A 19,786-nucleotide genomic window follows, 5' to 3' on the forward strand; every position below is an offset into this window, starting at 1 on the left:
ATATTTGTGATTACTTTCATATATCTTAAAGCAGTGATCTTAGTATGAGCTACATAAAAATAAAATAACTCATTTTAGAGGCTTTTTAATACATTGAAATAGTTCTAAAACTATGAAATCCAATATAATCCATTCATCTCACCTTACAGCATATACCTTATATGTTAGCATATAAGACAACTCTCAAGTACTACAGAAAACCCCCTCGAAATCATGGGTCATCTTATACGGCGAATATAAAAAGGGAAGTTTAGTTTCTTGGATGAACATTTAGGTAGTTACAATAAATCATATATTAGAAAATAGACAGTGTTTATAAACAAATCGGATTAATTTTTGGTTACATAAATTTATTTAAAATATTAATTGGTATAGTAATTATTAATTACTATACCAATGAGCTATGGGAGTTTGAAGAGTGGGTATGCTACCATTTGGCTAACCATGCTAGTGATGAATGAATTATCTCTGATGGTGGAAGATGTTTAAATCACATATCACGAGATTACCATCACCCTGCTTTTTTGGGGGGGAGGCCTTAGGTTGCTTGAAAAAGTTCCATCTTTTGTCTCTAGAGCAGGGTTTCTGCAGTATTTGGTGTTTGGCACACAGTATAATACAGCATAAAAAACATATGAACATGAATATAATGTGAAAATTGCAGTCTAAGTTTCTGATCTAAGTGCTGGTGGTGCAGCTTGGAGAAAACCAGACTAGTCACCTTGATAAGCATGCAGGCTGTATTCAGTGGTGATATGACAAATTGTTTGTTTAGGAGCTGCAGTCACAATGAGAAGAAAGGAGTTCCCCCCACTTATGGAGAAGTTCAAGAACATAAGATTGATTCATAATTCTTGAAACGTATTTGTAGTCAAGGATCATCAGTGTTTGTATCCCACCATCTTGTCCGTTCTTCTGGACAAGATGGTGGAATAAGCTCATGATTTCTGTTGTTCAAACGTGAGCTGTAACCCAATAGGGCTCAACAAATTATGTGAAATCATACTCGTCGTGCAAAAAATTTACTCATCCAAGATCCCCTCCCATATTTTTAATGATATACCCCAATAAGTCAATAGAAGTTCTATAAAATGATTAATACTTCTGAGTGCTGTACTGTGGTTGTGGAAGTTATTTATTATTAAATATAAAATATTCTATTTTGTCCAATCTGTAGCTACTTGTCACAGGCGAGTGTATTTACCGAGTCCTGAACTCAAATTTGGCTACAGCACAAGAGTGAAATAAACTACCATTGCTACTCTGCAAATTTCTCAAAACTGGCTTATTATATATGCTGAAAAAGTAAGTGTAGTGATGTAAAATACAGCACATAAAAGTAAATTATATTCTGAAGATATTTAAAATACTCGTATCAAAATCCTCTCATAGGAATGAGAATATGCTTGAAAAAATTGAGCGTTACTTAGCTTTGCCTGTGGGTGCATTATCTCTTTGGGAAATAATAAAATTTCCTCAAAACTCTTGCTACTGCAAAGCCATTTACTCTCACCAATGACTTGATCTAATTCTGAATTACCTTTTGCTGTGTCTAAGCAGATTGGCAACAGACTTGCAATTTGCATTACTGAGACAAAGAAGACAAACAGGTGAGATCTTACTAAATAATAAGTATAGGATTTATTTTCAAGTAATAATGATCAAGGAAAGGAAGGAGTAGCGATAGCACTTAATACTATACATGAAGATCAACTTCTTGATTGGAAGGCAGTTTCAAGTAGAGTTGTGGGCAAACTTCAAAATAGGGAACATAGACAATGAAACTTATTTGTGCTTATGGTCCCACAGAAGTTTATTCTAAGGAAGAAATGGAGATTTTTCCGTCATTAGAACAGTCAGCTGACAAAGGAAATGAAAAAAAAGTGGTCATATAGGAACATTTTGGGAAAATTTGGAGAAAGGGGCAAAGCTAATAATAATGGTAAGTATTTACTGGACTTCTGCTCAGGACATGGACCAGTCATTACTAACACCATGTTTCATCATAAAGATGTGCATAAGTTCACATGGAGAGAAGACAAGAAATAGGAAACGCTTCATTGACTGTCATTGTTGATAGTGATATCGTCATGCTCATTCAGGAAACGAGTGAATGGAGGATTTGAAATTGGAAGTGACCATTACTTAGTACTAAGCAGGATAAAAATGGATATCACATTGAAAAGAAGAAAGTTTTAAAAATAATTTTTACAAAGTTGAACAGCTTGCTTTTACAGGTAAATTGTAGACACCACTATACAAACATTATTGAAGAAAAAATGAAACAGTTTGACAACAAGAATCAAACCTTGGAGTCCCAAAGACAAACTGAAGAAAACATTGATTCAGATAGGGAGGTGATGTGGTGAAGTAGTCTGCAAGGATAGAAAAAATAAGAACACCATGGGGGGACACAAGAAGTTAAAGAAGCAATCCTATATAAGAAAAGTTCTAAGCAAGAAAAATTGCAGGGAAACAACATGAATCTTATTGAAGCAAAGGGAATTTATAAATGTATTTATCAGCAAATTAACATTCTACAAGCAGAGCATTGGAAGATGAGATTTTCTGTAGTTTCCAAGTCTACAATTCTTGTAGAGAGGCTTATACGCTGGTTAAACATGATAACCACTAATTAAGGAATTGACAGCATACACTAGAAATATAAATTAAATAAACTTTAATATATACTTTTCGATATTTCAGCAAACGTCATGTTGCCATTTTCTTGGGAACTTAATACAAAGACACGTGCACACAAGTACTACATAACAGCAAATGAGAACCGAAGCTAGTAAGCTAACATTTTCCTAAAGTCCTGATGGTGCCCCCTGGCAGGCTATATTGGTAATTCTTGGCCTTTGGGCTGAAGTTCTTCTGAAAAATGTTTCCCAAATTTGGGGCAGTCTCATGCATCCAAATTTGTTGAGGTTTGGCATGTTCCTAAGGGCTGAGGTTGATTCCATGAATAGTCTTTCATATTTGAACTTGCTGCGGTATATTACTGTGGCTTTCTTCCATCTTATTCTGTGGCGAGTATCCAGAGCGTGGTCTGCAAGCCCAGAGTGGCTGTACTGGTGAAATCAGATGTAATCCTTGTGTTCTGAGATTCTGATATTTGCTGTCCTGTCTGTTTGGCCAAAGTAGGACAATTTACAGCTGCAAGGGACCTGGTATACACCAGGTAGGTCTAGGGGAAGTGGTTGGTCTTTAGTGGAGCGGATAAGGGATGCCAATTTTCTGTGTGGTCAAGTCATCTTTTTTTTTTAAGATTTTGTCGATTTTTTCCGAGGTGCCTCAGACGTAGGGAATGGTGATGGATTTAGAGTAATCTTTTTTGTGTAGAGGGGGGGAGGTGGGTTGTGGATAACTGGTTTAAGTATTTCTTGGATTCTTTTGGGGGGGGGGGGGTAGCCATTGGCTGAGAAAGTTTCACGGATGTGATTTAGTTCAGTGGTTAGGGCTTGATCATTTGAACAGATTATTTTTGCCCTGTTGAATAGTGTCTTAACTCCATATTGTTGTGAGGGGGGGGGGTGATGGGATTGTTGGTGAATCTATCTGCCTGTATGGGTGGGTTTTCTATAAACTGAGAAAACCAAGGTTCCATCAGGTTGGCAGGTGACTAGTGTGTCTAGGAAGGTGAGGTTATTGTTTTCCTCTTTTTCCAGGGTGAACTTGATTCTAGGGTATTGGTTGTTTAAATGTGTTAGGAAGGAGAGGAGTGAATCCTTTAGGAAAACGTTAGCTTCAGTTCTCATTTTCTGTTATGTAGTACTTGTGTGCACGTGTCTTTGTATTAAGTTCCCAAGAAGATGGCAACGTGACGTTTGCTGAAATATCGGAAAGTATATATTAAAGTTTATTTAATTTATATTTCTAGTGTACGCTGTCAATTCCTTAATTAGTAGTTATCAAGCCCAAGTCTACAAATAATAGATGATTTAATATTAGATATAGATTGTTATTGTTCCTATCTTCTGACACTGAAAGAAGACTTGATCATCAGATTCAAAGACTTTGAGCTTAAAATATCTGATTGCATCGTAAATCCATCTCTTTCTGATGCCATTTCTGTCCATCCAAATTTGTGTGAACAAATTTGGATGGACAGAAAGTGGCTTTTGAAGCCACAATAAATTTTTTGTGGCTTTTTAATTTATTTATTTTAATAAATTTATTGTGGCTTTTGAAGCTCAAGTAGAATTTCAACAGCATGGGTATGAAATATTCTGGCCAAATATGCAGTGCAAGTATTCTCAGCTTTGGCAAAAAATAAAATTACTGCTCATTGCTTTTCCTTCATATTTGGTCGAGAAAGGATTCAGCATAGTGTTGTAATTGTTAGCTAAGCACCAAAATAGATTGAAAATAAGTGAAAGAGGAGACTTCGTTTGTTGAACATTGAACCTGATATTGAAAAAGTAGCAAGATCTCGCCAGGTTCAGGGTAGCCATTAATGACTGGCTTATTAAATACAGTAAGCTTACGTCTTTAACTATCAGTTCATATGCGTTGATGGTAGTTTAGGTTTGTCTAATACACAATCACCTTATTGAGTCGTTAACCTAATGTAAAATTGAGCAGGGGGAACCAGGCCATATAAATAGTCAAAAGGGGTTGCCAGGCTAAAAAAGACCACTGCTATAGAACAAGTAAAATATTTTGGCTGTTTAGGCACAATTTTTAGTGAAGATGGCAGGTTAAACTGGAAATAGAATAAGCAAAGTTGGTATGGTGGGTAGCCAGTTGAATAAATTTATATGGAATAAGAGAGAAATTAGCCAAAATACCAAACTAGAAGTATATAAGACGGTGTTCAAACCCATTTTAAGTTATGGTTCTGAGAGGTTGGATTGGAAATAAAGCACTTGATATGAGGGTTCTAAATACAGGATATAAAATATATCATCATCATTATCAAATTCCTGCCATGTACCCTCAAGGGGTGTACAGGATATGACAGTACTACATGAAAAAATTACATCAGTACTAACTTCCTATCTACAATTTTCCTCCAAATCAGCCTGTTACTTGTCAATACTCCAACATTATCAGAACTTATATTTCTATCGTCTAAGGCACTTTGTACCGTATCAGTCCACCTATATCTTGGTCTTCCTCTGGGTCGTGTTCCTGCCAACCTGGCAGAGAACACTTGTTGTGCTCATCTTTCCTCTCCCATTCTATTTAAGTGACCATACCACCTGAGATTAGCTCTGCTAACACATTCCTGGATGCTGGCAATGTCAAGTTCTTTCCTAATATCCTCATTTTTAATATGATATTGCCATTGATGCCATCTGTTTATGCCTCTAATCTTTCTCAGGACTCTCATATCTGCGGTCTCTAGTCTTTGGTCAAGTGTTTTACTTCTGACCCAGCTCTCAGATCCATAAGTTAAAACTGGTTTGAACACTGTCTTGTATACAGCTAATTTAGTGTTCCGACTAATTTCTTTTTTATTCCATATGAATTTATTCAATTGACTTCCCACCATACCAGCTTTGCTGATTCTGTTGTCTATTTCTATATTTAATTTACCATCTTCAGTAAAAATCGTGCCTAAGTAGCTGAAATGTTTTACTTGTTCCACAGATTTCCCCATTCACAATGCAGTTGACATTTTCAACAATTCTACCTATTTTCATTGTCTTTGTCTTTTTAATGCTGACCTTCATACCATATCTATTACAACAGCTATTCAATTTAGTCAGAGAATCTTGCAGACTTGTAGCGGATTTATTTAGAAGTATAACATCATCCGCATAAAGCAAAGAGCTGACATTAACATCTCCAATTTTGATATCAGGTTTAATACCACATTCCTTCATAACGTGATCCATATAGATAATGAATAACAGAGGGGATAATGTACATCCTTGTCTCACACCAGATTTAACATTAAACCATCTTCCTGTACTTCCTTCAATTCTAACTGCTGACACACAACTCAAATAAAGACTGAGTATTGCTTGATATAATGCCCCACTGACACCATATAACTGCAGCATATTGAATAGCTTCTCTCTTGGCACCTTGTCATATGCCTTTTCCAAATCGACAAAACTTAAATACAGATCTTTGTTATATTCCCATGCTTTCTCGACTATTTGTCGTAAAGTGAAGATCTGATCCTGACAGCCTCTATTTGGCCTGAATCCAGCTTGTTCTTCACCAAGCTTTTCTTCCACAATTCTTTTCAACCGTTTCTCAAGTATACTTGCATAGATCTTGCCAGGAACACTCAGTAGGGAAATACCTCTGTAATGCTCACATTCAGTTTTATTTCCCTTTTTATATATGGGTACTATGAGAGCCCTACTCCAATCATCGGTAATTCGTCCCTCTGTCCAGACCTTCTGAACTATGAAGTGCAGCCACTGTAAGACTCTTATACCACCATACTTCAGCATTTCTGGTCAAATATCATCTACTCCTGCTGCCTTTCCACATTTCAAGCCTTTGATGGCTTTTTCTACTTCAAGTACGGATGTGTATTCCTGACTGCATGCCTGGTCAGTGTTTTTTAGCACTGTGCTGTCATCACTGCTTGTTTCATTTAGTAGTTTTTCAAAGTAATTACTCCATACTTCAAGGATATCTTTTTCTCCTGTTTTCATGTCACCTTTATCATCTCTAATTCCTTTTACAGCACTCTTTCCTCCATTCCTAAGCTTCTTCAACAACTTCCAGAATATTTTGCCACCTTCTTGATATTTATTTTCTATATTCTTGCCAAAGTCCTCCCATGACTTTTGTTTAGCTAGTTTTACACACTGTTTAGCTTTCTTACATTTGTCTCTGTATTCTGTAAGAGTAAAAGCTGACTTATTTGCCAGGAACTTTTGATATGCTTTCTTCTTTTCCTTCACTGCCTGTGTAACTTCCTGTGTCCACCAGGGATTTCTGATTTTTTTATCCTTGCACACAAGCTCACCACATGCCTCTCTGGTAGAATCAGTCAATGTTTTCTTCAGAGTTTGCCACTGAATCTCCAAGGTTTGATTCCTGTTCTCAAACTCTTTCATTTTCTTTTCAATAATCTTTCTGTATTTTAGTCTACAGTTCACATCTGAGAATTTAATTATATGCTATATAATGTTCTGTATAAATGTCCCATTTACAAAATATGTTTTGAATAGCTTTTCTTTTATATCTTCATTTCTTTTCCAGATTTACAAAACTTAAATGCATTTACTAGTTATTCCCATGATTTCTCAACTATTAAAAATATGGTCCTGACAGTCTGTATTTGGCCTGAACTTAGTTTGTTCTTTTTCCTCAGTGTCATTCGACAGTGTTTGCCCTTTTCTTATCATGCATTGAGAGAGCTATTCTAATAATTTGGAACTTGATCACTGTTTTGCCACTACTTATTTAACTTTTCTTTTTTTTGAGATTGCTTTTCATAGTAACTACTTCAGACACCCAGAATATATTTAATTTTGTCATTTTTGTATTGTACTTGAGAAGAAATTATATTATTATTTTATCCTTACCCCAAAGTGTAAGTATCATGCATTTGAGGGGTATCTTCATCTTCTTGTATATAGAAGCTATTTCGCTTCACATCAATTGCCTTAGTATTTGGTTTCACTTTCCCTTTTGGGTGTGCATAATCCTATGCATTATAAACCAATCTTCGAATAGACTTTGGGTAACCCTCGGCTTCTGATTTGCAGGTAAAGCGTTCTTGTTACATCCTTTTAAAGTCCTTGGGTTCTGAGTTCAATAGACAAGCAGCGGCTTCAATTTAATATCTCCATTAGCATTCCGTTCAAGCATAACAGTTAAGCGATCTTTTGATACTTTATTGCCAGGCTACGCTGCTTCTTTTTTTTTTTTTTTTTGATATAAAAGTTCTAGATGGCATTTTTTTCCTATAGAGGCCAGTTTCATCTACATTGAAAATTTGGCGGTAATCGTAATCATTTTCTTCGATAATTTTCAGCAGCTCAGCACGAAATGTGGTCGCAGCATCTTCATCAGCACTTGCAGTTTCACCTGTTATTTTCACATTCTTTAGTCCAGCCCTAGATTTAAAATTTTCAAGCCAGCCTTTGCTAGCTGTAAATTCTTAATTGTCTTCTTTATATTTAGTCTCTTTAAGTCTTGAAAACAGATTTAGTGCTTTGGCCGTGATATTATAAGCACTAATTGGAATTCTCTTTTGATTGCAGTCTTCCAGCCAAATAATCGATAGATTTTCCATTTCAATCATTATAGCACTCCAGTTACATGTGCATTGCATACTTGCAGATGTAGATGCAATACTCATCAGCTTTGCATAGAATAGTCCGTATTGTAGACTCGTTAAAACCAAATTCACTTCCAATCTTACTTTTACTTTCACCATGTTTAAATCTTTTAATTATATCAAGTTTTGTATTGAAGGTAATTACTTTCCTCTTCTTTTTTTCACTTAATGACCCAGTTGTGGGATTGCTCTTATTCTTCAACATGATCAGTGGGCTTTAAAATTTACGAAGAACGTAATTTGTAAATATGTACAGCAGAACAACTGGAGCTTGTAATACACCCACTCTTAATGCTGGCAGCAAAGTAACTGGCTGGCACTCAGGCTCTGGGAGCACAGCTGCATGAGAGGAATGACATCATCATGCTCATGCCACGAGGCTCGCATGTATTTGCGTGGTAAATTTAAAGGCACGTTAATCAAAACTCTTGCTGCATATATTAAGGGGTTGCTGCAATTAATTTCGCATTAATCAAATTCCTCATTAAGCAAAACCGCATTAATCAAGGGATACCTGTATTGCTTGATATAATGTCCCACTGACACCATACAACTAATGTTTTGAATAGCTTCTCTCTTGGCACCTATGCCTTTTCCAGATCTGCAAAACTTAAATGCAGATCTTTGTTATATTCCCATGATTTCTCAACTATTTGTCATAAAGTGAAAATCTGATCTTGCTTGTTCTTCACCAAGCTTCTCTTCCACAATTCTTCTCAACCATTTTGCAAGTATACTGGCATAAATCTTACCAGGAACACTCAGTAGAAAAATACCTCTGTAATTCTCACATTCAGTTTTATTTCCCTTTTTATATATTTGTACTACGAGAGCTCTACTCCAGTCATCTGGAATTTATCCCCCTGTGCAGACCCTCTGAACTATGCAGTGCTGCCACTGTAAGACTTTTATACCACCATACTTCAGCATTTCTGGTCAATATCATCTACTCTGGCTGCCTTTCCACATTTCAGGCTTTTGGTGGTTTTTTGCACTTCAAGTATGGTTATGTATTCTTGATGGCATGCCTGGTCAGTATTTTTTACAGTTGTCTGTCACTGATTGTTTCATTTAGCAGTTTTTCAAAGTAATTACTCCATACTTCAAGGATATATTTTTTTTCCAGTTTTCATGTCGCCTTTATCATCTCTAATTCCTTTAACAGCACTCTTTCCTCCATTTCTGAGCTTCTTCAATAACCTCCAAAATATATTGCCACCTTCTTGATATTTATTTTCTATGTTCTCACCAAAGTCTTCCGATGAATTTGTTTAGCTAGTTTTTACAGTGTTTAGCTGACTTATTATATAAGCTTTCTTCTTTTCCTTCACTGCCTCTTTAACTTCCTGTGTCCACCATGGAGGTCTGTTTTTTCTATCCTTGTACTCAACCTTGCCACAGGCCTCTCTGGCTGAATCAAGCAATATTTTTTTTTTTTTTTCAGTGCTTGCCACTGAATCCCCAAGGTTTGTTTCCTGTTCTCAAACTCTCATTTTTCTTGATAATGTTTGTGTATTTTAGTCTACAGTTCACATCTGAGAGCTGCTCAACTTTTATTTGCTTTAAAACTTTTTAACGTATTCGTCTTTTCAATGTGAAATTCAGTTTTTATCCTGCTCAAGACTAAATGGTGATCACTCCACTTTCAAAGCCTTTGTACACTGTAATATCCTGCACCAGTGAGAAAACATTGCTATCAACAATAACATAGTCAATGAGACTTTTCTTATTCCTTGTCTTTTCTCTCCATCTGAATTTGTGCACATTTTTATGTTGGAACATTGTATTAGTAATAACCAGTCCATGTCCTCAATAGGCATTGTCCATTATTAGCTTTGATGTTTTCTCCAAATTTTTCCAATATATTTTTGTATATCTGACAATCATTTCCTGCTCTATTTAGATACCCAACAAGGACCAACTTTTCATTGTGTGAGTTGCTTTCTGTAAAGCCTCAAAAAATTCCTTCTGTAGAACCTTCTGTGGTAACATAGGTATAAATAAGTCTCGTAGTCCAGTTCCCCATTCTGATATTTGCCTACATCACTCTACTTGACTGTCTGCCATTCAAGAAGATTAGCCTAGTATTTAGTGTTGAATATTATGGCTACTCCTTCTGTGATAATTATATAGATAATGAATAACTGGAAATAATCCTTGTCACATACCTAATTTAACATTAAACCATCTACCTCCTTCATTTCTGACTGCCAGCTTGCAGCTTAAATAGACTATCTATTGCTCTATATAATGTCCTATTTACACTATAACTGTAGTGTGTTGAATTGTTTTCCTCTTGACACCTTGTCATGCCTTTTCAGATGTATAAAACTTAAAACAAATCCTTGTTATATTCCCAAATTTTTTCAACAATTTTTCTTGAAGTGAACATCTGATCCTGACAATCTCTATTTGGCCTGAATCCAGTTTGTTTTTCTCCAAACTTCCCTTCCATAATTTTTCTTAGCTGTTTCTCAAGTATACTTGCATAAATCTTATTAGGAACACTCAGTATTGAAATTCCTCTGTAATTCTCACAGTTTTATTTCCCTTTTTATAGATGGGTTCTATGAGAGCTCTACTCCAATCATCTAGAATTTGACACTCTGCCCAGGCCTTTTGAATTATGCAATGCAGCCACTGTAAAACTTATACCTTCATATTTGAGCATTTCTGGTTGAATTTGATCTACTCTAGCTGCTTTCTACACAGAATACTTTCACTATAGCAAACTACCAAAAACTCTCAACCAATGCCCTGTTGGCATGGTTGATATTTTTGAGTAAAGTTGCTGTAGCAAACTTTTCGCAGTAATAAACTATTCCTGCAATTCCTTTGAGTTTGCTATAGAGAAAGTCAGCTGTATATCTCCAGGAATGATTTCATAATTAGTTCTCCAAGAAGAATGAGTTTTTCGTTTTTTTTTTTTCTTTCTTTATATATCACCTACATAAGATCATGATTCAAAAATTAAAATTTTTTTCCCTTACTAGAATATTCTCTGCAGGCCATAGTAAAAGAGGAATCTAAATAGTCCCTGATTAAGATTTCCTGAATATCACATTTTATAGTGTCAACATTGTCTTTTTTGCAATTATTTTGCTATCTTTATCTCTTTTTTATTAATCCCTTTTACATTGATTATGCATATCTTCAATCTCATTCACTTTGAGGTGTTCCAGTAGCACAATCTTCACTGTTCATCCCGATTCTGCTGAAAAACAGCAGATCCTTGTTTAACTGAGTAATGTCCCCCTTTTTTTTTTTTTTTTTTTTTTTTTTTGGCACAACATTCCATTGTGTTGTACCATTGTGCTTGTTGGTTTAAGCCCATACAAAATACAACTTGGCTAAGTCCAAATTTGCTAACCCATCTTTGTGCATTCAGTATCCAGGTTACCAAATGTACATAACCAGGTGAGAAGTGGATATTGGTTTAGAAGTCTTGATTGGTTCTCTGAATTTTTTAGATTAATTGTAACATTGTTATTTTAGTAACATTGTTCCTTAAACAATGTTAGATTGGTTATCTAACATTGATCCTTAAACCAACCCTTAATTGTTTATATATCTTTGTGTTAACTAATACAGCAGCACAAGTAAGCAAGCTGATGGACATGCAGAAACCTGTTTATAGTGAGAATATATTATTCTGCTTTATTGATGGTGTAATTTTCACAGCACATTTTGTTGCAGGAAAATATAATTTATTGATGATCAGGTATTTGTGTACAAATACTGATCATCAGTAAATTATGTTGATCAAGGTGTAACAATATCAGTACCTATCTCCTGTCTTATTTTTTGTACTTTAATTGACATTAATATTGGCAGTGTCAGTGGAAAGAGAACAAAAATATCATTGAATGGTGTTGCACATGTGAATGAAGTCCTTCCAAATCTGTAAAATATCTGTCATATATACACTGTGACAAAATTGTGATAACTTCAAAGTAGTACGATCACTCTCCACAAACACACACACCAGCATCCATCTAAAAGGGAGAGACGGAAAGAAAAAACGTGCATGTGTTGCCATAAGTATAGATCAGTCACAAGTGAGGTCTAGCCCAGTGGTGTGTTAGACCTGATTTATGATGGACTGTAATCTTTGAATCAAATGGGGAGAGGAATTCATTCTGTCTCTGCTTACATTATGTTAAATAAAATTTAAAAATATAAATAAATAACAAACGTGTTCCACTAGGTTTGCTGTGTCTGATGATGTTCTTCAGTGGGAGGTAAAGGATGGAATCTCCATAACATATTCTCCTGTTTCTTCAGGTAAGAAATTGAAATATTTGACAAACTTGTATAAGTTTTAAATATTTCTTCATGGTGGTTATAGCATCATTATTCAAGAAATTTTTTATTAATAAAAACATTTCTTTTTGTATGATTAAGTCATGTTATCAAGTGCTGCAAAAAAAAAAAAAAAAAAAGAAAGAAAGAAAAAATAAGAAACTTCTGTGTTTATTATCCTTTAAAATTATAACCTCATTTGTGTTTATCATATTTATTTAAACTCTTATGTCTTTGTAACATCATACTTCCATAATTGGCAGGAACTAAGGTTTGTCAAATGTGTCTGTTTGTTTACTTCCACAATCATCAAATGTATATATTACAAATGCAATTAATAGTTTGATTGAAAGACAGGATGGCATTTGAATATTCATATCGACATGAGTAGAACAAATTATTATTTTTTGAGGAGTGAGATGAGGTATTACTTACACTAGCAGAAGTAATTGAAGTGGCAAGTTTGAGAGTATAATAGAGCATGGCAAAATGATGTTAGCAAAAAGTAGAGTTCAAGAAAAGGAAGTGGCTTGGAGGCTGTGTGACAGAGCCTAAAGACAAAATATATCAGTGTTATTACAAGCCAGAGATCAACAAATTAACTCATTAAGCACCAAATAGTAATCATCATGGAAGGTTTTGAGGAACTATAGACTAAGAAAATAATTTAAGAAAGAAAGAATTCAAAGAATTATAGAGGGATTATTATTTTTAACAGCATATGACAGGACTTGGGTTGACTCATTGATCAAAAATAGTCTGACAATGGTATTACAGAATGTGACTGAATGAGATTGACTATCATACAGTTGTGAAATTAGTAGTTGTTGGCGATAATTAAGATTGCTCTTACCAATGGATATATGTGGAATGGAACTAAAGCAGAAAACTATGGCAAACTAAAAAAAAAACTTGAAGTGATATGCATGAAGAATTAGATTGGAAATAAATGAATGGTGCTTGAGGAAATGGTCAAAAATATGTGAAGTTGAGCAGTGTCAACCTGCATTCCCAAAATTAAAAGATAAATGCAGTTTATCTTCCTTATCATACTTTCTAAGCCTGTGTCATTCATGTCTGTAAAAAGATGAATTCATGCATCTTTTCATCACATTTCTTCCTTTTTTTTTTTCCACATGGCATGCAGTAGTACCTACTTATTGATGTCAGTTTAATAGGAATTAAATTTAAAAAAAAAAGAGGTTAATATGGAAGGAAAAGGTGAAATGTAATAAAAAAAAAATGTATGAGGATATAGAGCACAGACAATTGGAGAGAGGGAGATCAGAAGAGGAAACAGAAGTTGATAGACTGGAGCTCATCTCTTAAAGATAGATGCTGCAAAATCCATATAAATAAATTAGTGCTGTTGAATGAGAAGTATTGGGTGAAAGATGTGGTTATGACTTTGCAGGAAGAAGATAAGAGTCTTGCAAAAGGGTGAATGTGAATCAAGTTATAACTACTATTTCTTGAATAGTTTTTAGGCTTGGAAAAAAGTATTTGAGGAGAATAAGGAATGGACAGATAAGCATGTGGAACTAGGGGATACTAAGTCTTTTGTTAAGGGAAGATCTCTTAGTATCTATAAAGTGGCAATGAATATGATCACTGGCTTTTTACAGAGACAGGTTATTGTATCAGTTGTAGTTGGGAATGGATAATAATCTAGTGGCACGGATAAGGTTGCTTTCTGACAAATATTAAAAGTATGGAAAAATGTATATTACATACCACATTGATTGTAATATAATATGACATCTTATTACAATGGCTCTTTCAAACTCCTTCAGTTCCCTTCTCACAGCCATTTCACCCAGACACAGTTGCACTGACTTTGGAGTATCATATTCCTCCAATTTATATCTACAAACACGTGACTTGTTACATGGCATAATTCACATTGCCCATGGGCTCAGTTAACTCATTTCCAAGCAGTGAATGATTTGAAGAGAGAGAGATATGCTATTGTTTGCTGATAATGCAAAGTTGGAAAAGCAATAAATTACTGATAATTTATCCAGGATGACTAGAAGAAGACTAGGACTAGTGCTGGCAGAGGAGATTGGATGACAGTTTAGTTCTGTGTTTGTTATTTGAAGCAAATAACATAAATGGGGGCAGCAGTCTGGGAAGGTTGGAGATAACTGCCATGTTGACGACTCCTCTTTGGGGCATTGATCCAACTACATCAGGATATCTGTGTAGATCTTGAAAATTTGGGTTGCGGCATTTAGCAATTAGATGGAATGTGCTAAAAAGATGCGAGTTGTGAAGACATTTTATAATAGATATAGGAGAGATTTATTACATCGTACCATGGAGAAAGAATAGGGACAGGCTATCCCTGTTTAAAAAAAAAAAAAAAAAAGGTTGGAATTGGATGGTTTTATGTTATTTCCATGTTCTAAAGATTATAAAGCTATATGGCACATGGATAATGTGGATGAACTACTTCATATTTGTTTTCAAGCCACTTCAGTCCTCTAAATAAGTAGAATACCAGTCTCACATAGGATCATTTACAATTGGAAGACATTTATAAATATCTATCCATTAGTGGTGCATGCTCTAATCCCATGATGGGAATAGTGATAGGTTGGAAAACTAGTCGCAGCCAATCCAGCAGGAATGTGTTCAAAAACAAACGAGAAGCAGATTTTTCTCAAATTAAACATCAGTACGAATTGATCAGTTGTTTGATTAATAATTTAAGGAGAGGAAAGTAGCATTATGTTAGATAAAATGGGAAAGCCTACGTTGAGTCACAATATTCCCTAGTATATTACAGCAATACCTAGATTAATGTGCCCCTGATTAGTGCGTAATTTTTTTTCTATACCCAAATTCAAATAGTGTGCCTATATACATGTTAGGCATAAATCGGTAACATTTATTTTTAACTATTTTAAAAATCACTCACCAGGATAAAATTATTTAGCTACCGATTTAAAATATTTTATAAAGTTATTTTTTTAATGGCATACTACATTATTTCTATCTACACTGTTCCAAATTTAATGCTTAAATTAATGTCGTCGGGGTGCTTAAGGGTCAAAGCTGTATAACTGAGAGGAGACCTCCACATAGCCTTTAAAGGAATGTGGAGAACCGACCAGGGCTTCTGACCTAATGTCCAATCCTCACCTTCTCGTGGTGCACCCTGTTGGGTGTCTACCTGGATGCTGAACGAATGAGGATGGGCTGGCAATTTGGGATTTAGCCGACCAAATTGTATTCCTATTGATTAAACCAAAATACAAAATGATGGTACAACATGACAAAATTTCATGCCGGCTGGGGCGTCGCCGGTTAAACTAGGCGCCTGTTGTTTTCGCCAGGGAACCAGGGCGGACAGCAAAAAGTCAGCTACTGGAACAGATCTGAAAACAAACCCCAACTCAACATCACCAGAGTTAAAGATCGGTATTATCAACATAAGAAGCCTGAATGGCAAAGAAATGGAGCTAGCAGAGGAATTAGATAACTACCAGATGGACATAATAGGTGTGACTGAAACAAAAAAGACAAAAACTGGTGAGATCTTTCTGAGCAATAAATACAAAATGATATATTCAGAAAATGACAATCAAGGAAAAGTAGTAGTCATAGTATTCAACACAAATTACAAGGCTCGTCTTCTTGAATGGCAGGCAGTGTCAAGAGTAGAGTGATTTGGACAAATATCAGAATGGGAAACTGGACAATGAGACTTATTTGTGCCTATGGTCCCACAGAAGGCTCTATTAAGGTAGAAGTGGAGGAATTTTTTGAGGCTCTAGAGAAAGCTATTGACACAATGAAAAAAGAAAAGTTGGTCCTTATTGGGGATCTAAATATCAGAGTAGGAAATGACTGTCAGACAAACAAAAATATATTGGGAAAATTTGGAGAAAAGAGCAAAGGTAATAATAATGGCAAATAAGTGTTGGATTTCTGCTCAGGACATAGACTGGTTATTACTACCACAATGTTCCAACATAAAAATGTGCACAAATTTACATGGAGACAAGAGGCTATCAGCTAAAAATCAGCTAACACCTTTTTATTCCCGTATACGGGAGTAGACGAGGCCATTTAGCCCTATCTAACTTTTTGGAGACTGAGTGGGCAGTTCAATCTCCACTGGTACCAATCGGAGACAGATGGCCCAAGGCTATCACTAATTAAGCGGTACACAGTGAAGAGAGACGGCTCAAATGTGCCGCCATCTCGTGGTCCCTAACCTTAACACGATATATTTAATGTCTGAAAATAATGTGGGTTCTGCGGTCGATTTTCTTGAGTTTACGGGACGAAAAACCCGAGTTTCCGGGAGGAAAAACCCGCTTGCCCGTGCCAGAGATCGACTAACTCGGGAACCGGTCGAAAAAAGGCTTAGAAAAATTTCCTCTAGTCGGCGACTAGAGGAAATTTTTCTAAGCCTTTTTTTTAACCCTGAGACAAGAGGCAAGGAAGATAAAATTTAATTTCATATTGAAAAGAATGACATGTAAGAAAGTTTTTTTTTTAAAGCAAATAAAAGTTGAGCAGCTCTCAGATGTGAACTGTAGACTAAAATGCACAAAGATTATTGAAGAAAAAATGAAAGAGTTTGAGAACAGGAATCAAACCTTGGAGATTCATTGGCAAGCATTGAAGAAAACTCTGATTCAGCTAGAGAGGCATGTGGTGAAGTTGTCTGCAAGGATAGAAAAAATTAGAACTCCATGGTAGACACAGGAAGTTAAAGAGGCAGTGAAGGAAAAGAAGAAAGCTTATCAAAAGTTCCTGGCAAATAAGTCAGCTTATTCTCTTAGAGAATACAGAGACAAATGTAAGAAAGCTAAACAAAAGTCATGGGAGGACTTTGGCAAGAACATAGAAAATAAATATCAAGAAGGCAGCAAAATATTCTGGAGGTTGTTGAAGAAGCTTAGGAATGGAGGAAAGAGTGCTGTAAAAGGAGTTAGAGATGATAAAGGTGACATGAAAACGGGAGAAAAAGATATCCTTGAAGTGTGGAGTAATTATTATGAAAATTTGTTAAAGGATGGAAACAAGCAGTGATGACAGCACAACGATTTAAAAAAAAAAAAACAGACCAGACATGCAGTCAGGAATACATATCCATACTTGAAGTAGAAAAAGCCATCAAGGGCTTGAAGTGTGGAAAGGCAGCAGGAGTAGATGATATTCGACCAGAAATGCTGAAGTATGGTGGTATAAGAGTCTTACAGTGGCTGCACTGCATAGGTCAGAATGCTTGGACAGAGATGAATTACCAATGATTGGAGTAGAGCTCTCATAGTACCCATATATAAAAAAGGAAATAAAACTGAATGCGAGAATTAGAAGTATATCCCTACTGAGTGTTCCTGGTAAGATATATGCAAGTATACTTGAGAAACGGTTGAGAAGAATTATGGAAGAAAAGCTTGGTGAATAACAAGCTGGATTCAGGTCAAATAGAGGCTGTCAGGATCAGATCTTCACTTTACGACAAATAGTTGAGAAAGCATGGGAATATAACAAAGATCTGTATTTAAGTTTTGTCGATTTGGAAAAGGCATATGACAAGGTGCCAAGAGAGAATCTATTCAATACGCTACAGTTATATGGTGTCAATGGGGCATTATATCAAGCAATACCTAGTCTTTATTTGAGGTGTAAGTCAACAGTTAGAATTGAAGGAAGTACAGGAAGATGGTTTAATGTTAAATCTGGTATGAGACAAGGATATACATTATCCTCTCTGTTATTCATTATCTATATGGGTCACATTATGAAGGAAAGTGGTATTAAACATGATATCAAAATTGGAGATGTTTAATGTCAGCTCTTTGCTTTATGCGGACGATTTTATACTTCTAAATAAATCTGCTATGAGTCTGCAAGATTCTCTGACTAAATTGAATAACTGTTAATAGATATGGTATGAAGGTCAGCAATAAAAAGACAAAGACAATGAAAATAGGCAGAATCATTGAAAATGTCAACTGTGTTGTGAATGGAAAACCTGTGGAACAAGTAAAACATTTCAGCTACTTAGGCACGATTTTTTAGTGAAAATGGTAAATTAAATATGGAAATAGACAACAGATTCAACAAAACTGGTAATTAGCTTATGGAATTAACAACGCATATAAAGTATATTAATTAAAGGTAACTTTAATGAATAACTTCTATATTTCGGCAACGTCACATTGCCATCTTCAGGAACATAAAGATGTGTTAGTGCCTGCGTGCACATACCATAAAGTAAATGAGGAAGAAAGCAAGAAACTAATATTGTTCCTAAAGTCCTAGTTGCCCTCTTGCGGGCTAATTTGGTAGTCTTGGCAGTTGGGCTGAAGTTCTCATAATGTAAGTCTCCCAAATTTGGGGTAGTTTCATGCACCCAAATTTGTTGAGGTTAGGAACGTTTTTTAGAGCTGCTGAAGATTCTTTGAATAATCTTTCGTATTTAAACTTGCTGCGATGAATTCTTTTTGTTTTCTTCCAACGAATTTTATGGTGGGTATCTAAGGCATGGTCTGCCAGCCCAGAGCGGCTGTACTGGTGAAACCGGATGTAGTCTTGGTGTTCCGAAATCCTGATATTTGTTGTTCTGCCTGTTTGGCCAAAGTAGGACAATTTGCAGCTGCAAGGGACCTGGTATACACCAGGTAGGTCTAGGGGAAGTGGTTGGTCTTTGGTAGAGCGGATATGGGATGCCAACAGTGAAATGACCTCACTTCCTGTTACATGTCTGTAACAGGAAGTGAGGTCATTTTTTGAGGATATTGGTTATTTTCTCAGAGGTGCCCTGGATGTAGGGGATGGTGATAGACTTGGTGTAATATTTATTGTGGAGGGGGGTTGTGGTTTACTGGTTTTAGTATTTTTTTGAATTTTTTTGGGGTTATAGCCATTGGCTAAGAAAGTGTTGAGGATGTGGTTTAGTTCAGTAGTTAGGGCCTTGTCATCTGAGCAGATTAATTTTGCCCTGTTATATAGTGTTTTTATAACCCCATATTGTTGTGAGGGGGGGGGGGGGGCTGCTGGTGAATGTATCTGCCAGTATGGGTGGGTTTTCTGTGAACAGAGAAAACCAAAGATCCATCAAGCTAGCTGGTGATTAAAGTGTCTAGGAAGGGGTGGGTGTTGTTCTCCTCTTTTTCTAATGTGAACTGGACTCTGGGGTGTTGGTTGTTTAAGTGTCTGAGCCATGTGGCCAAATAGCAAACACATCATCCACATAAC

General features: G+C 35.8%; 1 protein-coding gene across 2 annotated transcripts in view; it reads left to right on the forward strand.

Moving 5' to 3' along the window:
- The window catches only part of LOC150108070 (WD repeat domain phosphoinositide-interacting protein 2-like), a 109,900-nt gene that overhangs the window by 78,524 nt on the left and 11,590 nt on the right, over positions 1-19,786 (forward strand). For both annotated transcript variants that reach the window (XM_090390593.1, XM_090390594.1), the window contains exon 10: positions 12,468-12,544. In XM_090390593.1, the coding sequence (XP_090246719.1) occupies positions 12,468-12,544 (77 nt within the window). The remainder of the gene's footprint in view (positions 1-12,467; positions 12,545-19,786) is intronic.

This window comes from Typopeltis vanoorti, chromosome 3 (assembly GCF_054136105.1).
Source record: "Typopeltis vanoorti isolate ZY-2024b chromosome 3, IOZ_Tvanoo_1.0, whole genome shotgun sequence".
Classification (NCBI taxonomy): domain Eukaryota; kingdom Metazoa; phylum Arthropoda; class Arachnida; order Uropygi; family Thelyphonidae; genus Typopeltis; species Typopeltis vanoorti.